The 25,088-nt window shown below is 34.6% G+C and overlaps 2 protein-coding genes across 36 annotated transcripts in view; one reads left to right on the top strand and one right to left on the bottom strand.

Moving 5' to 3' along the window:
- LOC140632457 (zinc finger protein 300-like) overlaps window positions 1–25,088 on the top strand; it is a 187,255-nt gene that overhangs the window by 49,908 nt on the left and 112,259 nt on the right. The window lies entirely within an intron of this gene.
- ZNF300 (zinc finger protein 300) overlaps window positions 1–25,088 on the bottom strand; it is a 46,847-nt gene that overhangs the window by 17,283 nt on the left and 4,476 nt on the right. For 10 of the 12 annotated variants that reach the window (XM_072824463.1, XM_072824470.1, XM_072824468.1 and 7 more), the window contains exon 7: window positions 11,112–13,189. In XM_072824463.1, coding sequence (XP_072680564.1) covers window positions 11,640–13,189 — 1,550 coding nt within the window. In that variant the 3' untranslated portion in view covers window positions 11,112–11,639. Of the gene's footprint in view, window positions 1–11,111; window positions 13,190–13,672; window positions 13,997–25,088 lie in introns of those variants that run through there. The other 2 variants (XM_072824474.1, XM_072824475.1) reach the window with 2 other exon arrangements.

Here is a 25,088-nt window from a genome sequence, read left to right as displayed (position 1 = left end):
TACATACATACATACATAAATAAATAAATAAATAAATAAATAAATAAATAAATAAATAAATAAAAATTTAAAACAAAACTTTGAGCTCTCGCAGAAGACAAATATTCAACATTTTTGATGAGCCAGTTTTGGGTTGTTCAATATTTACTTTTTTTTTTTTTTGCTTTATATCTATATGTCTGTTTTTCCTTTCTAACTCTCCATTTGCCAGACTCTTCCATGTTTTCACAGATTTTTCAATTATAGAAACACTTGTACTTCTGAGATCATTGTTATGTATTAGACTAATGCTGTGTTGTCTCTCACTTAAATTTCTTTTAAAAAAAATATTCATGAGAGACACACAGAGAGGCAGAGACATAAGCAGAGGGAGAAGCAGGCTCTCTGCAAGGAGCCTGATGTGGGACTCAATCCCAAGACTCCGGGATCATGACCTTAGCCAAAGGCAGGTGCTCAACCACTGAGCCACCTGGGTGCCCCTCTCACCAAATTTCTTGGTGGAATATTTGCTTTCACTGTTTGTGCAATATGTGTTTATTTCTTGTGCAAATGTTTTTTTTTTAAAGATTTTATTTATTTATTCATGAGAGACACAGAGAGAGAGAGAGGCAGAGACCCACACAGAGAAAGAGGCAGAGACACAGGCAGAGGGAGAAGCAGGCTCCATGCAGGGAGCCTGATGTGGGACTTGATCCCAGGACTCCAGGACTACGCCCTGGGCCGAAGGCAGGCACTAAACCGCTGAGCCATCCAGGGATCCCCTCTTGTGCAAATGTTTTAAAGTCTACTGAGATTAGACTGTTTCAACCCCTATTTTTTCCTTCATTGGTCAGTTTGTTTTTATTATTGTACTATAAGATGTTGGATGCTGTAATCTTCACATTTTAGTAGATCCTGAATGATGCTATGTATGTATATATAGCATATATGCATATATATACATATATATATATACACACACATATATATATATAAAACCAAGTGTGTTTTGACTTTAAGACCACCAAATGTCATGCTTGACTATTTTCTTATTTCACATATTTGTTAATGCAAAGTAGGCTATTCCATAATTGTGTTAAAAACAAAATTTGCTAACAATGTGAATAAAGGCTTTAAAAGACCTATAAGTGGAGCTCTGTCTCTACATTTTTCTACTTTAAAGTGCGTTTACTTTTATTTTCAGTTTTCACTTCATAGTGTTCAACCTCCGTTAAAGTCACATAAGGTAACTCTTCACACTTCACTTACCTAAATCTGACTACTGTCTAAAATCCTGTGTGTAGCCAGGATTTTACACAGCCAAAGTAATGCTATGACATCATTTGCAGACTTAACCTGTGACTTAATGCCATGTAAAGGGACATTAATTTTGATATTGCCATCATGTTTGAACTACTTTATACATTTTAGTGGCATTTTCTTTAAAAAAAAAGAGCAAAACTAGGGGTGCCTGCAATGTTCATTTGGTTAAGTGTCCAACTCTTGATTTTGGCTCAGGTCATGATCTCAGCATTGTGGGATGGAGCTCTGCATTGTGCTCCACACTCAGTGTGAGGATTCTGCTTGATATTCTGTCTCTCCCTCTGCCCCTCCCTCATAAATAATTTTTTAAAATCATTTTTTTAAAAAGAGGAAAACCAAGTATATAATGGAGATAGCTTTTATTTGGACAAGCAGCTTTTCTATTTCCATTAAACCATGGAAAAAATATACCTTTCAAACAAATAACTGTCTCCTTACCCACTAAACAGTTTAGCCATTTGAATAAACTATATATATATATAGTTTATATAAAGCTTATAGCATCTACTTGTATTACTGATTTACATATTAAATGTGAGTATGCTCCTTCATTTTATTTTAAGGATTTTATTTATTCATTTAGAGAGATAGTATGTGTGTGTGTGGTGGGTGGTGAGAGGGAGAAAGAGAATCCCAAGCAGACTATATGCTGAGCATGAAGCTCAATGCAGGGCTTGATCCCACAACCCTGAGATCACAACCTAAGCCAAAATCAAGTTGGATGCTTAATTGATTGAGCCACCCAGGTAACCCCATTTTATTTTTTAAATAATTTTTTGGTTGAAATACAGTAGACATACAATGTTATATTAGTATCAGTTATACAACGTAGTGATTTGACAGTTCTACATATTACACTGTGCTCACCACAATAAGTGTAGTTACCATATCTCACTATGTTATTATATTATTGACTATATTCCTTATGCTGTACTTTTCATCCCTGTGACTAACTTTATAACTGGAAGTTTGTATCTCTTAATCTTCATCTATTTCACCCATCCTTCCAACCCACTCATATCTGGCAACCACCAGTTTGTTCTACTTATGATTCTGCTTCTATTTTGTCTATTCTGTCTTTTAGATTCCACATATAGGTAAAACCATATGGTATTTGTCTTTCTCTGACTTATTTCATTTAGCATAATATCCTCTAGGTCCATCCATACTGTCACAAATGGCAAGACCTCATTTTTTATGGTGGAATAATATTCCATTCCATATATGTAATATCTTTATCCATTTGCTTATCAATAGATCTTTCCATATCTTATTATAAATAATGCTGCAATAGAGATAAGGTGTATATATATTTTCTTAATTAGTGCTTCTGTTTTTGAGTAAATACCCAGTAACAGAATTACTAGACCACATGGTGTTGCTAATTTTATGAGGAACCTCCATACTGTTTTCCACAGTGGTTGAACCAGTTTACAATCCCACCAATAGTGCATGAGGCTTCCTTTTTCTCAACATCCTCACCATTGCTTGTGATTTTGTCTTTTTTTTTTTTTTTTTTTTGTCTTTAACACTACCCATTCTGTCTGGTGTGAGGTGATCCCTCATTGTAGTTTTGATTTGCATTTTCCTCAAGATTAGTGATGGTGAACATCTTTCCATGTGTCTGTTGGCCATCTGGATGTCTTCTTTGGAAAAATGTCTATTCAAGTCCTCTTCCCATTTTAATCAGATTATGTTGTTATTATTTTTGGTGTTAAGTTGTGGAAATTCTTTATATGTTTTGGATAGTAACCCTTCTAGATATATTGTTTGAAATGTCTTCTATTCAGCGTGTTTCCTTTTTGCTTTGCTGATGGTTTCCTTTCCTGTGCAAATGCTTATTCTGCTATAGTCCTAACAGTTTATTTTTGTTTGTTTCCCTTGCCTGAGAATATATCTAGGAAAATACTGCTGAGGCTGATGATTAACAGACTATTGCCTATGTTTTCTTTTAGAAGTTATATGGCTTCAGATCTCATACTTAAGTCTTTAGTTCACTTAGAGTGTATTTCTGTGTATAGTTTAAGAGAGGGGTCCTGTTTCATTCTTCTACATGTTGCTGCCTAGGTTTCCCAAAACCATTCATAGAAGACTTTTCCCCCATTGTATATTCTTGACTCCTTTGTCAAATGTTAACTAACCACATAAGCCTGATTCGTTTCTGTGTGCCCCTTTGTTTTAACAGGTCATTGTGTTCTACTGCCCATTTTATTTTTTAGTTTTCTATTAAATTTTATTTGGTAACACTTACCAGGAATTCTACCCTCATAACTGATCTCAATGTGCACAATGCAGGGCTGGTAACAGCAGATCTCTGGAATGCATTTATCTTGCATAACTATAATTTCATGCTCCTTGGAAGCTCCCCAAGTCCCCCTCCGCCAGCCCCATTCCACTTTGTAGTGGGTTTGCCTTTTCTAGATGCCTCATATAAGTGGGACCATGCAGCAATTTGTCCTTCTGTGACTGGCTTATTTCTCTACATGACGTCCCCCAAGTTCATTTGCACCATTTACCTACTGCAGAATCCCCTTCTCTGCTGCCCATTTTTTATTACTTTGAAACTGGGAATGTTACAGTCAGCAATTTAAGCCCTTCTTTCTCAACTGGCTTTAACATGACATAGAGTATTCTATTAAACCAGCTCAAAGTCTTGATTTTAGAAGATACAAAGATAGTTGTGGGAACTTTACTTTTTATTAAACTATATAAATAGTGCATCTAAATATAGAGAATTTCCAGGATCTTATGTGGATATAAAATATACAGATATTTTAATAATTTAAGTGACTGAACAACAGGCATGCTAAGAATTATATTTGTAATATTTGGATGCCCTGTGGTGAATAATTAAATACATGTTTCTAATAACTTACCATTTTTTAATTTAAACTATGTATTCTTTGTATACCTAAAACTGAATAGCTACAGTGCTATATTGATTTTACTGGTAGTACAGAGCTGTTTCTGCATGAAAATAATTGAAATAACTGAAAAAAACTATTTTAGAATAAGATGTATTTTAACACATATTAAAACTAAACAAATAAAATAAAACTAAAACAAATAAAATAACTTCTGACAAATAAAAGTCCAGGATCTGGTGGCTTCACTGATGAATTCTATCAAACATTTAAAGAAAAATAAATGCCATTTTCCAGAAAGTCTTCTAAAAAACTGAAGAGAAAGATACACTTCCAAACAAATTTTTGGAGCATTATGCTGTTACCAAAGCCAGAGTAAGATACCACAAAGAAAAAACTATAGACCAACATCCCTGAGAAGTATGAATGTAAAATTTTTCAATAAAATAGTAGCAAACAGAAGTCAACACATATTAAAAGGATTTTTCACCACAAACAAGTGGAATTTATTTCTGGAATGCAAGAATTGTTCAACATATGAAAATCAATGTAATATGCCATATTAACAGAATGAATGAAAAAAACCACATGATCATCTCAACTGGTTCAGGAAAAGCACTTGACAAAATTCATCACACTTCAAAGAGTACAAATCGAAAGAAAATAAGGGCAATATGTAAAAAGCCCACAGTCAACATCATAGTCAATAGTAAAATTATGAAACTTTCTCTCTAAAATCAGAAAGACAAAAATACCTGTTTTTGCCACTTATATTCAATATAGCATTGAAAGTCATAGCCAAAGCTATTAGACAAGAAAAAGATACAAAAGTTATCTAAAATAAAAAAAGGAGAAAAATTATCTCTGTTCTCAGATGACATGATATATGCAGAAACTCTAAAGATTTCACAAAACAACAGATCTGATAAATGAATTCAGTAAAGTTGCAGGATACAAAATCAACACACTAAAATCTGCTGCATTCCGGTACACTAACATGGAAGAATCCAGTAATTAAATTATTAATTCTAATTAAAATAGCATCAAAAAATAAAATACACAGGAATAAACTTAACCAGGGAGACAAGACTTATACACTGAAAATTACAAACATGCCTGAAAGAAATAAAACACACAAATGTAAACAAACTGCATAATCATGGATTGGAAAACAGTATTTTTAAGATGTAAATATCACCCAATATGATCTACAGACACAAAATTTTTATCAAAATCCCAATGACAATTTTTTTTTGAGAAATAGAAAAATCCATCCTAAAATTCTTATGTAATCTCAAGGGACACTGAATAATCAAAACAATCTTGAAAAAAACAATGTTGAAACCCTGATTTCAAACTTACTACCAAGGTATTGTAGTCAAAATAGTGGGATCAGGTGTAAGAATAGAAATATAAACCAATGAAATAGAATAGACAGCACAGAAATAAACCCTTGCAAATAATTTGAACAATGATGCCAACACTATTCAGTGGAGAAAGGACAGTCTTTTCAACAAATTGTACTGGAAAAACTGTTTATATCTACGTGCAAAAAAATGAATCTAGATCCTTATCTAACACATAAGGAAAACTAGCTCAAAATGGATAAGGTACTAAACCAAAGAGCCATTGGGGAAAGCTGTCCTTCAGAAATGGGAAGATAAAGATTTTCCCAAACAAACAAAAAAAGAGGGAGTACATTGCCACAGTATTAACCTTATGAGAACTATGGAATGGAGTTCTTCAAGCTGAAATGAAAGGATACTTATAACATGAAAACACATGAAAATATGCAACACCCTGGTAAAGGTAAAAATGTAGTCAAATTCAGAATACTCTAATACTGTGATATACAGCTGTATTAACCACTAAACTCCAGTAAAAAAAAATTAAAGATGAAAATATTAAAAATAACTATAGCCAAAATAATTTGTTAATGGATACACAATATAAAACACATAAACTGACATTAAAAATACAAAATGCGGTGAGGGAGTAAAAGGATAAAGTTTTTGTATGCAATCAGGGTTAAGTTATTGTCAGCTTAAAATAGAATGTTATAACTTAAAAAAAAAAAAGATTTATTTAGGGATGCCTGGCTGGCTCAGTGGTTGAGCATCTGCCTTTGGCTCAGGGTGTGATCCCAGGTCTGGAGATTGAGTCCCATGTCGGGCTCCCTGTTAGGAGCCTGTTTCTCCCTCTGCCTATGTCTTTGCCTCTCTTTGTGTCTCTCACAAATTTTTAAAAAATATTTATTTATTTATTTATTTATTTATTTATTTATTTATTATTTATTTAGAGTGCCTGTACAAGTGGGGGGAGGGGCAGAGGGGAAGGAGAGAGAGAGAATCCCAAGCGGACTACATACCAAGTGCCAAGACTGATGGGAGGCTTGATCTCATGACCCCAGGATCATGACCTGAGTCAAAATCAAGAGTCAGATGCTTAACTGGGGTGCCTGTGTGGCTCAGTAGGTTGAGTGTCTGACTCTTGGTTTTGGCTCTGGTTCTTGTGGTTGGAGGATCAAGCACTCAGTGCACAGTCTGTTTCAGATTCTCTCTCTCTCCCCCCCTACCCCACCAGCTCTCACTCTAATAAAATATATTTTTTTAAAAGTCAGATGCTTAACCAACTGAGCCACCCAGATGCCCCTATAACTATGTTTTATGTAAGCCTCATGATAAGCAGAGCAAAAACCTACAGTAGGTACACAAAAGATAAAGAAGAGAATAAAAAAGATACCATTATGAAAAAATAACTGACAAAGGAAGACAGCAAAAGAAAAAAAAACACAAGAAATACAAAATAGCCAAAAAAAAACCAATTAATGATATCAGTAATTCTGTACCTATTCCATTAAATGTAAATATATTAAATTATCAAATCAAAAGGCATACAGAGGCTGAATAGATTTTTTTTTTTTGAAGACCCAATTATATGCTGCCTAGAAGAGACTCACTTCAGCTTTAGGAACATGGATAGGATCAAAGAGACATGATGAAAAAAGATATTCCAAGCAGATGGAAACCAAAAGTGATCAAAGGTAGCTTTACTTGTATCAGACAAAATACAGTTTTAAGTTAAAAACTATAACAGAAACAAAAAAGATCATTATGTATTGATAATGGGGTTAAGTCTTAAAGAGAATATAACAATTATAAATATTTATACACCTAACACCAGAGCACTTAAATATATTATGCAAATACTAACAAGTCCGAAGTATAATCATAACAGAAGACTTTGGTTTTCTGACCCCATTTTCAACAATGGATTGATAAAGCAAACAGAAAATCAATAAGGAAACATTAAACTATACTTTAGATCCACTGAATTTAGCAAATATATACAAAACATTGCATCCAACACCAGCAAAATACACACTCGGCTTACAGGCACACAGAACATTCTCCAGAATAGATCATATGACACAAACAAGTCTTAACAAATTTAAGAAGACTGAAATCGTACCAAGTATGTTTTCTGACCACAATAGTATGAAACTAGAAAATAATTAAGAAAACTGGAAACTCACAAATATGTGGAAATTAAATAACATACCTGAACAACCAATATATTTAAAAAGTATCTTGAAACAAATGAAAATAGAAACACAACTTACCAAAACCTATTGGATGTAGCAAAAGCAGTTCTAAGCAGGTAGTTTATAGCGATAAATGCTTACATTAAGAAATGATATCAAATAAACAACCAACTTTACACCTCAGAGATAGAAAAAGAAGAAAAAATTAAGCCAAAAGTTAGCAGAAGGAAGGAATAATGAAGATCAGAGCAGAAAGAAATGAAATAGAGACCACAGATACAACAGAAAAGATGAATGAAACTAAAAGCTGTTTTTTTTTTTTTAAAGATAAGCAAAATTAACACACCATCATTCAGACTAAAAAAGGAGAGAAGACTCAAGTAAAATTAGAAACAAAATAGGTGTGCAGCCTGGGTGGCTCAGCACTGCCTTCAGCCCAGGGCAAGATCCTGGAGACCCAGGATCGAGTCCCACGTTGGGCTCCCTGCATGGAGCCTGCTTCTCCCTCTGCCTGTGTCTATGCCTCTCTTTCTCTCTCTCTGTGTGTCCCATCAATAAAATCTTAAAAAAAAACCAAAATAGGAGACATTAAAATTGATACCACAGAAATACAACAGATCATAATATCACTTAGAACAATTATGCCAACAAACTGAATAACTGAGAAATAAATTCCTAGAAACATACAACATGAGACTGAATCATTCATAAAAAATCTTAACAGACCAATAACAAGAGACTGAATCAGTAATCAAAAACATCTCAAGAAAAGCTCAGGACCAGACAGTTTAACTGGTGAATTCTACCAAATATTTAAGGAATTAACAATAATCTTACTTAAACTCTTCCAAAAAAAAAAAAAAAAGGGAAGAAGGCAACACTCCCAAATTCTTTTTACAAGGCCAGCATTACTTTTTTTTTTTTTTTTTTTTTTTTTTTTAAGATTTTCTTTATTTGAGAGAGAGCATAAGGGAGATCACAAGCAAGGGCAAGGGATAGAGGGAGAAGCAGGGATCCCTGCTGAGCAGGGAGCTCAATGCAGGACTTGATCCCAGGCCCCTGGGATCATGAACTGACCCAAAGGCAGACACTTAACTGAGCCACATAGGTGCCCCAAGGCAAGCATTATTTTGACACCAAAGCCAGATAAGGGCACTACAAAAAAAGAAAGTCCAATATTTCTGATGAATATATATGCAAAATTCTCAACAAAATATGGGCACACAGAATTCAACAGTACATTTACAGGGTTATACACCATGATCAACTGGGATTTATACCTGGGATGCAAAGATGTTACAACATATGCAAATTAATAGAAGTGATTCACCACATTAACAGAATAAAGGATAAAAAATCATCTCAACATATGCAGAAAAATTATTTGACAAAAATTCAACATCTTTTCATGATAAAAACTCAAGAAATTAGTCACAGAAAGAACATACCTCCACATAATGAAGGCAAGATATGACATGCTCACAGCTAATGTCATAATCAGTGATGAAGAGTTTACTCTAAGATCAGGAACAATACAAGGGTGCCCATTCTTGCCACTTCTATTCAACATAGTACTGGAAATACGAGACGTGTATTTCTAGACATGATGTATTTTTCATGCCATTGTAACTGATATCTTTACATTTTCACTTTACATCCATTGCATAAACTTTATTTTTAAAAATGTTATGTACAGAAACATTGCTATTTATTTCTAATAATTAACCTATACATTTTCATCTTCTATGCATATCATTTGATCAACAAATAATGTTTTATTGCTTTCCAATCATACTAATTTTTTTCTTACCTGATTTCTCTGACTAGATCTTTCAATCCAATGTTGAATAAAACCGGTGAGAATGGACATTGTCTTTTTTTCTAGATTTTAGGTGGAAATTTTTCTATACACCAGTATTAAATTTTGCTATATTATATAGTACATATTATGTCATGATCAGAAGGGGAAAATGCAAAATGGGAGGCCCATAAGAATATAAGAACTCTCAAGTCTTTATTTTCTTTACATAATTTCCTGTTAGTATATTATCATTTACTTTTCACAACATTTCTGTATGTTCCTGAGACCCTGATTTTCCTATGCTTCCATAAGGGTCAGGTGGAGCCAACTTTCATCAAGACCTCTCAAAGCAGATCACTCAATGGTACATGCCTGAAGGTTTTATTTCCCAGGTCCAAATGGCCAATTATATCCAGTATCAATCACTGTTCACAACGACACAAAGAATTTTCTCATACACATTTGCACATCTTTTTGAGGTATGCCATGTCCTCTCCAGAGATTACCACACAGAGTCTTATTTCTCAGAGTAAACAAGGCCCTGCAGAGGAAGGGTCAGCTAACCAAGACATAAAAAGGATTCAAGCAGGAACTTTACTACAGAAATCATATTTAGCCACACAGGTCACTACATCCCTCCTACATATGATTTTTCCCCATTGAGATGTTTTCCTAAAGATTCTTATGGGAGAAGAGCTGGGCCCACAATGAAGAATACAGAAACATTTTAGAGACAGCAGGTAGGACTTTTATGTCCTGATTCATACCTGTCTGTGTAAGTTATCCCAGTCACGTCTTTGGCACCCCTATGGGTTATTCTCTGAGGGCTACTCAATTATAATAACTGGTGCTTTTGGGAAACGGTAACACACGATATGTGGTGGTATCACACAGGGTCTTTAGGTGTATAAATCATAACTTGTGTTTTCAAAATGTAATAAAAATTGAGGTCTCCATAACAGTATGAGTTAGGCCACCAGAAACAAGGGCAGTGTAATTGACAAGAAAAGACAGGAAAGGAAACTGGGAATCAGAAACACAGCGTCTGGAATGCAAATCAAGCTTAAAGGAATACAATTGGGTATTAGCAACCTCCTGCAAAAGAACAGGGAGGGAAAAAAGGGGATAAATATGAGCTAAATACATATTTTCTGCCAGAATTTTATATACAGATGAGGGAACAGATACTGTGGATGGAAAAGGGTTTCCCTGAAGTCACACAACCTGTGAGTAATGGAATAAGCATTAAAATCCTTGACCAGGGATCCCTGGGTGGCGCAGTGGTTTAGTGCCTGCCTTTGGCCCAGGGCGCGATCCTGGAACCCGGGATCGAATCCCACGTCAGGCTCCCGGTGTATGGAGCCTGCTTCTCCCTCTGCCTATGTCCCTGCCTCTCTCTCTCTCTCTCTCTCTCTCTGTGACTATCATAAATAAATAAAAATTTAAAAAAAAAAATCCCTGACCAGCTATGTCCTTCCATCATACCAAGCTCCTAGAGGGGAACAGTAAAAGAGAGAAAAAGCAAGAAGTGTCAATTCCAAGATCCTGGGTCCATCCACTGACACAGACCAACTTACACTCTTGAAATGAAACACACAAGCAAACAAAAAGACTACATTTATTGAACCTTATCAATCCAGCTTTCCATCTATCTAAAAGAATAATTTCATAGGTACCTTTAGGAGAAACAAATCCTTCCCCCAAGCACAGTTACTAGGTTGTAGCATCTTTTGACTCAAGCTTTCTTCATGTCCTCTATGGGAAATTACTACACAGTCATAATTATGCAAAGCTAATGTTAATAATATTACTGCATGTCCAATTCCTATTATGTAACATAATCATAAATATCTAATTTCAAAATAAGCTATATTTGTAACTTGTTATATTTATCATTCAGTTCAAATCTCAAAAGTCTTACATCCATCCCATAATGAAAATGCCCATTCTTTATATAACTGAGATGTCTGTATTATCTCTGATAAAAAAATTAAACACATTAGGAACTTTATTTTGCTTGTGAAATTTTATCAGTAAAGATGCCATCAAACTAATGAAATCCATGAGCTTTGTATTATTTATTAAGGCTTGTGCAGATACCTTAGACTTTTCTGGGCTTAGCCCATTCTTATGATTTTACCACTGTATGAATTCTCTGATGTACAGTGAGTTGTGACTTCTGAATGAATGCTTTCCCACATACAGTACACCGATAGGGTTTCTCCCCAGTATGAATTCTCCGATGTACAACAAGGTCTGACTTCTGGGAAAAGGCCTTTCCACATTCAGCACATACATATGGTTTCTCTCCTGTATGAATGCGCTGATGCCCTGGGAGGTGGGACTTCTGAGAGAAGGCTTTTCCACATTCACTACATACATAAGGTTTTTCTCCTGTGTGAATTCTCTGATGTCCAATGAGGTGTGACTGCTGACAGAAGGCCTTTCCACATTCACTGCATTTATAAGGTTTCTCTCCAGTATGCGTTCTCTGATGTATGATGAGCTGTGACTTCCGGGAGAAGGTCTTCCCACATTCAGTACATTCATAAGGTTTCTCCCCAGTATGAATTATCTGATGTATAATGAGTTCGGACTTTCTGCTGAAGGCTTCCTCACACTGAGCACATTTGTAAGGTTTCTCCCCAGTGTGAATTCTTTTATGTATAATGAGGTGGGACTTCTCACAGAAGGCTTTCCCACATTCAGTACATTCATATGGCTTCTCTCCAGTATGAGCTCTGTGATGTATAACCAGCTGTGACTTCTGGGAGAAGGCCTTCCCACATTGATTACATTCATAAGGTTTCTCTCCAGTGTGAATTCTCTGATGTATAATGAGGGGTGACTTCTGGGAGAAGGCTTTCCCACAGTCACTACATTCATATGGTTTTTCTCCAGAGTGAACTCTCTGATGTATAATGAGGGATGATTTCTGAGAGAAAGCTTTTCCACATTCAGAACATTCATAAGGTTTCTCCCCAGTATGAGTTCTCTGATGTACAATGAGATGTGACTTCTCACTGAAGGCTTTCCCACATGCACCACAATCATATGGTTTCTCTCCAGTATGAATTCGTTGATGTATTAGGAGTTGTGACTTTTTTAGAAAAGATTTTCCACATTCAATGCATACACAGGTCTTCTCTCCAGTTTCATCATTCACATATTGAATAAGAGATTGTTTATTGCTGATAATTTTTCCACATTGACTACCTTCACAGTGTTTCACCCCATTCTGATTTTTTTCATGTTTAGAATAGGAAGAAATAAGTGTACTCCCACATCCAAAATTCTCATCAGTGTTTTTTCTTGCATAACCCCTAGTACAATGAAATAACTTTATATTAGGTTCCAAGCTCTTTTCAAATGAGTTACATTTACACTTACACAGTCTTTGTTTTGAAGCATCTAGGTCTGTGTAGTCATGAAATAGTTTTCCTAATGCCCTAAATGAATAGCCAGACTCTTCAACAACTGTTTTATTTTTGATGGCCATGACTTGCCTGAGAAGTCTGTTTTGATTTTCCTGATCTCTCTCCACCTGGTCATCATCCTGCCAGACCTTAAAAATGGAGTACAATGAACGATCTCTTGTTACACTTTCCAATATCTCCTTATGGAAGGAAACACCTCCAAGCATATCCAGTTGAGGATTTTCGAGTCTATTCTCCCTCTCTGAAAGAATAAAAAATAAATAAGATCACACAGATAAAAAGACCTAGTAGAGGGCAAAAGAGGTAAAACCAAATGGATGATACATGATGGTCCAACAGACAGAGAATTGGGAGGGCAAAAGGCCATTTGAAACATGTATACTTATCACATGAGTAATTAAAGATGGACATTACTTCTGATAGTGGTGGCATGAAGTAGTTGAATTTTCCTCCCCCAAAAAACAAAACAAAAAAAGATTAAAAACCAAAACAAAACAGGGACACCTGGGTGGCCCAGCGGTTGAGCATCCGCCTTTGGCTTAAGGTGTGATCCTGGGGTCCAGGATCAAGTCCCACATCGGGATCCTTTTGGGGAGCCTGCTTCTCCCTCTGCCTATCTCATGAATAAATAAATAAAATCTTTTTTTAAAAAAAATCACACAACTAATTTAGGGCACTGAAAAACTACCAATGAGAGGTAATAAGCTGAAAAGTGCTTACTCACCAAACATTTCTACTTGATTAGGTAAGAATGGGGAGCTTGTGGCATTCTTTCCTAGGGTTTTCTCATCTCCCATCCTGTAACCTAATCCACAGGTTACAGCTTAATGCTATTTAGTAGAGCAGCTAGAAACTTAACAGGAATTTGAAAACAAAAAAGTCATTGAAAGGTTGAAATAATAAACTCTTCCTATACCCCCACCTGACCACTAAAATATTTGTGCAAAGATATTCTATAGAGTCCAGCAGTGATTGGAAGTTTAGAAAGTCTTGCAAATTTTTTATACCTTTAAAGTGTTCTGACATATGTGCAACTCAGGCAGCAAAGAGTGAAAGCCACAACTGCCTTTTGATGTCTAATACCACCTCTGTCCAAATCATTAGCTCACCTCTACTTTATCCAGGTGAAGAGGAGTCTCTTAGAGAGCCAGACTTCAACACACAAATAAAAACTAAACAGAGGCATCAGCAATGACACTCTGTGGGAGAGACAGATGTCACAGTTTAAGCCCAAGAAAGTTAGATGCCTCTAAGACAAAACAAAAACCCTCAGAAGGACCAGAAAAATCCAGACTACAGTAGATCATCATCTACAATGTAGAGTTTTCAACCAAAAATTACCAGACATATAGAGAAACAGAAAACTGTGGCCTAAACTAAGGAATAAAATCAGTCAATATAAGGTGATTCTACATAGGTACAAATGCTGTATTTTGTAAACAAAGATCCCAAAGAAGGTATTATAAACATATTAAAGAACTTGAAGGAAAACACTGTTAGAGAATAAGTGAATGAATATGTAATTTTAAAAGAGAAAAAAGTATACAAAGGAACTAATTTGACTTTTTTTGTACCATGATTGTAGTGGAAGTTAATTTACTTACTCTATGCCTAATCTTTACTTTGGGTAAGTTAAAACATAAAAGAACCAAATGAAAATTCTAAGACTGAAATTAAAATTTCACCAGATGGGCTTACTAGATTTGAGAAAGCAGAAAGCAAAATCAGAATAAGTAAACTTAAATAAATCACTAAAAATTAAGTAACCCAAAGAACAAAAAGAGATTATAAAAAAATAAACCTTCAGATATATGTGGTGTAATATTAGGCATTCTATCCAGTATGTGTATAGTCGGGAGTGTTTCAAAGGCAGAGAAAAAAGTCAAGAAAAAAATTAGAGGGCCGCCGGGTGGCTCAGCGGTTTAGCACAGCCTTCAGCCCAGGGCCTGATACTGGAGATCCAGGATCGAGTCCCAAGTCGGGCTCCCTGCGTGGAGCCTCCTTCTCCCTCTGCCTGTGTCTCTGCCCCTCTCTCTCTCTGTGTCTCTCATAAATAAATAAAATTTTAAAAAATTAGAAACATGCCTTTAAAATCACCCAGTTGGTGACAAACATTAATTTACATATCTAAGAAGCTCCATAAACTACAGGCAGGATACCTAGGTAACTAGTCACATCAAAATCAAATTGCTGGGGCAGCCCGGGTGGCTCAATGGTTTAGCGCCTGCCTTCAGCCCAGGGCCTGATCCTGGAGACCCAGGTTCGTGTCCCAGTCAGGCTCCCTGCATGGAGCCTGCTTCTCCCTCTGCCTATGTCTCTGCTTCTCTCTCTGTCTCTGTGTCTTTCATGAATAAATAATTAAAAGCTTTAAAAACAAAACAAAACAAAATCAAATTGCCAAAAAATGATGACAAAGAAAAATCTTGAAAGTAGTAAGAAAAAAAATGACACATCATGCTTAGGAGAGTAATAGTACTGCAAGTTGAGTTTCAACACACTAAAAAAAACTGAAGCCAGGAAACACTGGAGTGACACATTCAAAATACTAAAAGAAAGCAACTTGTCAACCAAGAATTCTATATCAAGTGAAACTTTCCTTTAAACCTGGCAAAATAAAGGCATTTGCAGATGAACAAAAATATCTGCTAGCAGAACTGATTTACAAAATATACTAAAGAAAATCTCTCTGACAACATAATACCAGATGATAAGTTAAATCCATAGGACACTAGGATTTTTTTAAGTGTGTAGGTAAATATAAAGAATTTAGATGTCTGTTTTTTCCTTTTCTTTTGTTTAAAAAACTTTTTTTAAAAAAATAACAACATTGTCAAACCTATGACAAACTTAAGTGTAACATACATGATTAAAAGAACAAAGCAGGGACACCTGGGTGGCTCAGTAGCTGAATGTCTGCCTTTGGCTCTGGTCATGATCCCAGGGTACTGGGATCAAGTCTTGAATCAGGCTCCCTGCAGTGAGCTTGCTACTCCCTCTGCCTATGTCTCTACCTCTCTCTGTGTGTCTCTCATAAATAAACAAAATCTTAAAAAAACAAAAAACAAAAAGCAACACCAAAGCAGCACAGGATGGTCAGGGAGAGTAGAAAATGGAACTGTGCTACTGCAAAGTTTCTATGTTTTGCCAGAAAAATAAAGAGGTATTAACATGCAGTAGGTTATAAGTAGTTAAATATCACATTGTAATCCCCACAGCTATATCACACGCATAGAACTATGAAGAAAAATTCAACCAGGCAATTAAGATGGTATGCCAAAAAATGTTCTTTGAACATAAAAGACAGGAAAAGAAAAAGGACCTAAAGAGAGATTAAAGAAATAGAAAACAAATAGCAAAATGGCAAATATAAATCAAAACAAATCAACAATTACATTAACTGGGAATGGAATAATATTCTAATCAGAAACCATCAGACTGGATTAAACGGTAAGAATCAACTGTACATTATAAGAATTTTATTTTATTTTATTTTTTATTTTTTTGAGTTAAAGGACAGAGGTTTATTAAGATACAAAGAAAGCTCTCAGGAGTGAGAGGGGTCCCAACCAGGTTGCCCAAGAAATTCATTTTAAATACAAAGACAGGCTAAAAGTAAAAGAATGGGAGGGAAAACATCATGCAAACTATAAGCAGAAGAGAGGTAAAGTAACTATATTAATATTAGACAATATAGACTTCAAGACAACAAATATTATTAGAAACAAAGAAGTATATTTCAAAATTGTGAGATTTGCAAAAAGATAGAACAATTATAAATGTATCTCTACCTACCACAAATGCCCACAACACACAAACCACAACAAAAATAAAAGGAAAAACAAATTAGTAATTATGTCCAGAGATTTCAACATCCCTCTCACAAAGATTTCTAAAACAAGTAGACAAAAAAATCATTAAGTATCAATAAACCTGACCTAACATCTGTAGATATCCCATCCAATAACAGAACACACATTCATTTCAAGAATACATGAATCAGACATCAGAATAGACTATATATTGGGCTTCAAAACAAGCTGCAATTTTATGAGGATAGAAATTATACAGAGTATATTCTCCAACCATAATTAAATTAGAAATAAATAATGAAAGGGATCTTGAAAATTCCAGCAAACATTTGGAAAACAATATACATATAAATAACCTGTATGTTAAACAGTCTAGTAAGAAATAGAAAATAATTTGAAGTGACTGAAAATGAAAACAATCTATCACATTTTCTGAAACAAAGTTAAAAAAGGAGTACTTAAGAAGGCAAGTTGTATGCAGGTAGTCCTCATCTTGAATGATTCCAATATGCATGAATTTCAGTTAGCACAGTTTAGTTACATTACACCAGTCTGGCAATATTACAGTTAACATTTTAATTACCACAGTATACTATTTATGACTAATAGCATAAAGTACAAACTTCACTGCTAGCACTTCCATCCAAAATCCCTGTGTAAATAACAGATATGCTTCATGATCTGTACCTAATCATTTCACTTATTTCAAAGTCTATTGATTTTTAACTGCACATCTGTTATCCAATATATATACAGAATGCAAAATGTATAGGTGTGTTTCCTCCTTGTCTCCCACACACGTGGTATTTTACAAATATGAATAATTAAAAAGGGAAAGTGGCCTACAAAGCTGAAAATGCAGCAAAGAAACAACACTAACAACACTGGATGTGTTTAGAAAATAACTGATCATAGAAATGGTAGCACTGCCACTATTCATGAGATTTTAGGTATGTAGCCAGAACTTAGTGAAGGCAAAACTTGCCGACATAAATTCTTGGGTTATGATGAAAAGAATAAATATATTACACAGAAAATGAACCTGGCGAAAATCTTTACATTATCTTGGACATATATCACAACACTGAAAACACAAAGGGTAAAATGGTGGTAGTTAATCCAATCTAGAAAAGAGTTTGATAATTTGGTAAGGCATAGAAAACAAGCTCACTTCCTATCATAAGTTATATAATGATAAGAAGGTAGACACTGCTCAAACTACTCTATATAAGATTGTTGAAAAAACATTTTCAATGCTGTCAGTGTTTTAAATTGCAAGGTAGGAACTATTTATTTTACTGTATTTTCATTTCTCTATACAGTTATGACAAATAGACTGTTTTGAATGTTTTCACAAAAAGTTTAAATGTCACAAAACAATTGTAGTTTTTTCCATTGATTATGAAGATTACTTTGCAAAGTTTTGACTTCTATGGTAATTTTTATGGTCCCTCACTACCATACAAGGTGAGAATTACCTGTATTTAAATGCTCATATTAGAAAACAATATGAGTCTCAATTAATAATCTAAGTTTCCACCTTAAAAAGCTGGAAAAAGAACAAATTAAACCCAAAATAAGTAGAAGACAGGAAAAATAAAGACCAGAGTGGAAGTCAATGAAACAGAAAATGGACAAATAGAAAAAATATCAATGAAATAAACTGATTTGAAAAAACTAATAAAATTAACATGTTTTAGCTAGCAATGAGGGAAAAAAAAGAAAGCAGGCATAAAGTAGCAACATCAGCAAAGAAAGACAGAACATCTCTAGACTAAATCCTACAGACATAAGAAAAAAATAAAGAATTATGAAAGATTTTATACCAATGAATTTGACAATTTGAATAAAATAAAAAAATTCTTTTAAAGAACATGAATTACCAGAACTGGCTCAAGAAAAAAAGGTAACTTGAATAGATTCACATCAAGGAAAGAAACTTAGTAAATTAAAATCTTCCCACAAAAAAATGTTCAGACCTAGACTGGTAATTTCCATTACTGTAATAAACCATAACCATGAGTGCGATACCTTCTCTAGGTCTGTGAGCTTCTCTACTAAATCATCAAACCTAAGAGTGGTCTTCCAGACCCCCAGTACATGTAGCAAACCAAATCCAGCAATATATGAAAAGAATTATACACCATCACCAAGTGGAACTTGTCCCAGAATGTAATGTTGGTTTACTATCCAATAACAGGTTAATTGAGCAGCATATAAACAGACCATCTCAGTAAATGCAGAAATTGCATTTGTCAAAATCTAACACATTTTCAGGATAAAAACATCAACAAAATTGGAATAAAAAAGAAATTCTTCAACCTGACAAAAGGCATGACAACTTACAGCTAATATACTTAACAGTGAAAGACTGGTTTTTCCCCCCTAAGATCAGGAATAAGACAAGGAGGTCCATTCACCATCCTATTCAATATTGCACTGGAGGTTCTAGCCAGGGTACTTAGGCAAGATGATGAAATAAAAGGAATCCAATGTGTGAATGAATGTCTCAATTTGTAGATGACAAGACCATTTATACAGAAAATCCTAGGAAATCAACAAAGAACAATTAGAACTAATAAATGAATTTATTATTAAGTCTGCAGAGTAATAGACCAATATACAAAAATCAATTCTATTTCCATTTACCTACAATGGACAATCCAAAAATTAAATTAATGAAACAACTGTATATACAATAGCATCAGACAGAATAAAATACTAAGTAATAAATTCAACAATTATAGAATTTATACTTTGAGAACTATTGTCGAAAACATTAATCTAAATGAAAGAGGAAAATTACATGTTCTGCAGATTGGAAGATTTAATATTGTTAAGACAACAGTACTCCTCAAATTGATCTATAAATTCAACTAATCTTTGTCAGAATCTAAAGATAGTTATTTGTAGAAATGGATACACTTATTCCAAAATTCATATGAACCCTCAAGAGCCAAGGTTTCCAGTCTTGGAAAAGAAAAACAATGTTAGAAGAATGGCATTTCCCAATTTCAAAACTTACTACAAGCAACAATAGTCCAGAGATTGGCATAAAGACAGATCTATAGGCAGACAGAATAGTATAGTCAGAAATAAACCCTTTCATTTAAGGCTAATTGATCTTTGGCTAAGGCTCCAAGATCATTCAATAGGAAAAGAATAATCACTTCAATAAATAGTGCTGGAACAAATTCATTCTATGATGCTATCATTACCCTGATTCCAAAACCAGATAAAGATACCACACAGAAAAAGAGAACTACAGGCCAATATCTCTGATGAACATAGATGTGAAAATCCTCAACAAAATATCAGCAAACAAATCCAATAATACATTTTAAAAAATCATTCACCATGATCAAGTGGGATTTATTCCTGGCTTGCAAGGGTGGTTCAATATTCCCAAAAGAATCAACTGATATGTCACATCAATAAGAAAAAGGATAAAGCCAAGTGATCATTTCAATAGATACAGAAAAAGCATTTGACAAGGTATAACATATATTCGTGATAAATGTTTCCTCAACAAAGTAGATTTAGAGGGAACGTGCCTCAACATAAAGACCATATATGAAAAACCTACAGCTAACATCATACTCAATGTGGAAAAACTGAGAGCTTTTCCTCTAAGGTCAGGAATAAAGGATGTCCATTTTTATTCAACATGGTACTGGAAGTCCTAGCCACAGCAATAAAAGGCATCCAAATTAGTAAGGAAGAAGTAAAACCTTCAGTATTTGTAGATGACATGATGCTATATACAGAAAATCTTAAAGACTCCACCAAAAAGCTTCTGGAAATGATAAATGGATTCAGTAAACTCATAGGATACACTGTCAATGTACAGAAATTCATTGCATTCCTATATATTAAGTAATAAAGGCACTAATAGAAAAATTAAGAAAACAATCTCATTTACAGCTGTACCAAAAATCATAAAATACCTAGGAATAAACTTAACCAAAGAGATGAAAGATTTGTATTCTGAAAACTATAAAACATTGATAAAAGAAATTAAGATAACACAAACAGAAAGACATTCCATGCTCAATGATTGTAAGAACAAATATTGTTAAAATTTCTATACTACCCAAAGCAATCCACACATTTAAGGCAATCCCTATCAAAATACCAACGTATTATTCACAAAACTAGAAGAAAAAAATCCTAAAATTTGTATGGAACTTCAAAAGATCCAGAATAGCCAAAGCAATCATGAAAAAGAAAAACAAAACTGGGGGCATCACAATTCCAGACTTCACATTATATTACAAAACTGCAGTAATCAAAACAGTATGGTACTGGTACAAAAATAGACACATGGATCAAAAGAACGGATAGATAACCCAGATAATAAACCCACAATTCTGTGATCAATTAATCTGCAACAAAGAAGACATGCATATGCAATGGAAAGACAGTCTCTTCAACAAGTAGTGTTGAGAAAATTGGACAGCTACATGCAAAAGAATGAAAACGGACCACTTTCTTACACCTTACACAAAAATAAACCCAAATGCACTAAGGACCTAATTGTGAGATCTGAAACCATAAAAATCCTAGAAGAGTACAGACAATAATTTCTCTGACATCTGCCGTAACAACATCTTTTTAGATACGTCTCCTGAGGCAAAGGAAACAAAAAGGAAAAATAAATTATTAGGACTGCATCAAAATAAAAAGCTTCTGCACAGCAAAGAAAATAACCAGTAAAACTAAAAGACAACCTACAGAATGGGAGAAGATATTTTCAAATGATATATCTGATAAAGGGCTAGTATCCAAAATATATAAAGAACTTATACAACTCAATACCCAAAATCCAAATAATCCAATTAAAAATGGGCAGTAGATATGAACAGCCATATCTCCAAAGACAACATCCAGATGGCCAACAGACAGGAAAACATGCTCAACATCATTCATCATCAGGGAAATGCAAATCAAAACCACAATGAGTTATCATACCTGTCAGAATGTCTAAACTCAAAAGCTCAAGAAACAAGAGTTGGTGAGGATGTGGAGGCAAAGGAACACTTGTGCACTGCTGTTGTGAATGCAAACCAGTGCAGCCAGTATGCAAGACAGTATGGAGGTTCCTCAAAAAATTAAAAACAGGGCAGCCCTGGTGGCACAGTGGTTTAGTGCCACCTGCAGTCTGGGGCATGGTCCTGGAGACCCGGGATCAAGTCCCACATCGGGCTCCCTGCATGGAGCCTGCTTCTCCCTCTGCCTGTGTCTCTGTCTCTCTGTCTCTCTCTCTCTCCCTCTCCATGTGTGTCTCACATTAATAAATAGATAAAATCTAAAAAAAATTAAAAAAAAAAAATTAAAAACAGAACTACCCTATGATTGGTAATCACATTACTGGGTATTTACCCAAATACAAAATTCCTAATTCAAAGGGATATATGCATCCCTATGTTTATTGCAGCACTATTTTACAATAGTTAATTTATGGAAAGAGGCTAAGTGTCCATCAACAGATGAATGGATAAAAAAGATGTGGTATATTGTGTATATCAATGGAATATTATTCAGCCATAAGAAAGAATGAAATCTTGCCATTTGCAACGTATATGGATCTCGAGAGTATAATACTAAATGAAATAAGCCAGAGAAATATCATTTGATTTTACTCCCATGTAGAATTTAAGAAACAAACAAATGAACAAAAAAACCTAAACAAAAAAAGAAACCAAAAAAGAGACTCAACTATAGAGAACAAACAGAGGTCGAGCAGAGGGAAGGTGGGTGAGGGGATGAGTGAAATAAGTGAAGGGGATTAAGAGTACATTTATCTTGATGAGCGCTAAATAATATATGGAATTGCTGAATTGCTAGGTTGTACACCCGAAACTAATACAACACTGTATTTAACTACACTAGTATTTAAAAAATATATAAATAGGGGGATCCCTGGGTGGCTCAACGGTTTGGTGCCTGCCTTTGGCCCAGGGCGCGATCCTGGAGTCCCGGGATCGAGTCCCACGTCAGGCTCCCAGCATGGAGCCTGCTTCTCCCTCTGCCTGTGTCTCTGCCTCTCTCTCTCTCTCTCTCTCTCTCTCTCTGTGTCTATCATAAATTAATAAATAAACAAACAAATAAATAAATCTTTTAAAAAATAAAAATAAAAAATAAAAAAATACAAATAAATAAAAACACATCATAATAAAAATCAAAATAAATAAAATAAATAAATAAATGGTGCTGGAACACATGGATTGCCACATGCAAAAGAATGAAGTTGGACCCCTACTTCACACCACATGCAAAAATTAACTCAAAATGGATCAAAGACCTAGATGTAAGAGCACTAACAGTATAAAACTTTTAGAAAAAACTTGGGGTAAATCTTCACGACCTTGGATTCGGCAATAGATTCTTGGACATGACACCAACAGCACAAACAACAAAAGAAAAATAGAGAAACTGGACTTCATCAAAATTAAAAAATCTTGTGCTTGAAAGGATACTATCAAGAGGGTGGAGAGACAACCCACAAGATGGAAGTATTTGCAAATCATATGTCTGGTTAAGAGACTTAAGTCAAATGAGAACTTTAGAAGCTTCCAGGTTGGTGAACACATGGAGGTGCTGGGAGAGTGGTACACCAGGAGAGCGTATGTAGTAAGTTCTGCAGCCTTTCCCCATACCCTGCCCTATGTATCCCCCCATCTGGATGTTTCTGGGTTACATCCTTTCATGCTAAACTGGCAATCTACATAAAGCAAAGAAGAGCTCTAAGAGTCCTCCAGATTTCTCTTCCCCTGTATCAGTGACAAAGTGGACTGCAGATGGTGTTAACTTCACTCAATTTGGATTCCTGAGGCATATAGAGCATGCCCCCTGCTGAACTGTGTTGGAAACGTAGCATGTAAAGGAAACAAACACTGTTGTGTTAAAGCACTGGCACTTAGAGATTAATTTGTAATACAGTAATATCTAGCCTGTCCTAATTAATAATAAAATTAATACCAGAAGAAAATAACAAAAAAGAACTCTATAAAATACACTTTATCCATACAAAGAAACTTTACATAAAAGCTCCATATAAGTTCTATATAAGAATTTTATCTCTATAAGGAATTCTTACAACTCAGTAATAAAAAGACAATTCCAAATAGACAAAGGATCTCAACAGACTATTTTCCAAAGAAGATGCAGAATGGCCAATAAGCAGATGAAAATATATTTAATATAATTAGTCATTACAGACCATTTTACTTAAACACAAAGTTCCTATATGACCCAGCAATTCCATGCCTAGGTATATACCAAAGAAAAAGTTAAGCGTATGTCTACACAAAAACTCATACATGAATGCTTATAATAGCATTATTCATGTTACCAAAAGGTGGAAACAAGCCAAATATCCATTAACTAATAATTGTATAACCAAATGTAGTATATCCATACAACGGAGTATTATTCAGCCAAAAAGAAATGAAGTACTGATATATGCTATAATGTTGACAACCCTCAAAAATGGTGTGGTAACTGAAAGAAGCCAGTCACAAAACGCCACATGTTATATGATTTCATTTTTTTTAATATGATTTCATTTAAATAAAATACCAAGAGTAGGCAAATCAACAGAGAGTGAAAGCAGACAGTAGTAGTTGCTTAGGTCTGGGAGATGGGGAGCAGGAGTGTGATAGCTCAGGAATGTGACATAATTTCTTTTGCAAGTGATAAAAATACTTTAAAATTGACTGTGGCAATCGTTATACATATCTGTGAATACACTATAAACCACTGAGTAAAAAAAAAAAGAGTTGTTAACTTTGAATGAGTGAATTGTAAGGCATGTAAGTTATATCTTAAAGTCATTTAAATAAAACAATAACAAAATTTCAGAGTATAGCTACAAGTATGGACTTTTAACTGTCTGTATTCACACTCTGTATCCATGTTTATATTCCATTACTCCCCAATAAATATTTTTTATTGAAGTTAAGCCTAGCAAATTCCTGCAGAAAAGCCATGATTCCTAACTCCAAGAATTTGTACACATCCATTGCTAGAGCTTACCTTCACCCTCCTCCTGCCTAACCCACCCTTCAAATATACTTGAGAGTAGCTGGTTCATGCTTGGAAAAAATGCCTTCTTAAGTTATGCCACATCTCTTTAGACTATAATTTTCAGTGAACTCCTAAAACATGAACTATACTAGTTACACAATTTTATACAGCCATGAACTTTGATGTCTTGTCTTTCCATGTATAATCTATGGTCCTGAAAAGCATCTGACTTCTATTGCCTTTGAATTTCTTCTAGAAAGGCACTAAAGATATGATTGTTGAGTGAATCGGTGAGAAATTTTT

The sequence above is a fragment of the Canis lupus genome, chromosome 4 (assembly GCF_048164855.1).
Source record: "Canis lupus baileyi chromosome 4, mCanLup2.hap1, whole genome shotgun sequence".
NCBI classification, from domain to species: Eukaryota; Metazoa; Chordata; class Mammalia; order Carnivora; family Canidae; genus Canis; species Canis lupus.
The sequence above is the reverse complement of the archived record's forward strand: the minus strand, read 5'-3'. Positions and strand labels throughout refer to the sequence as shown.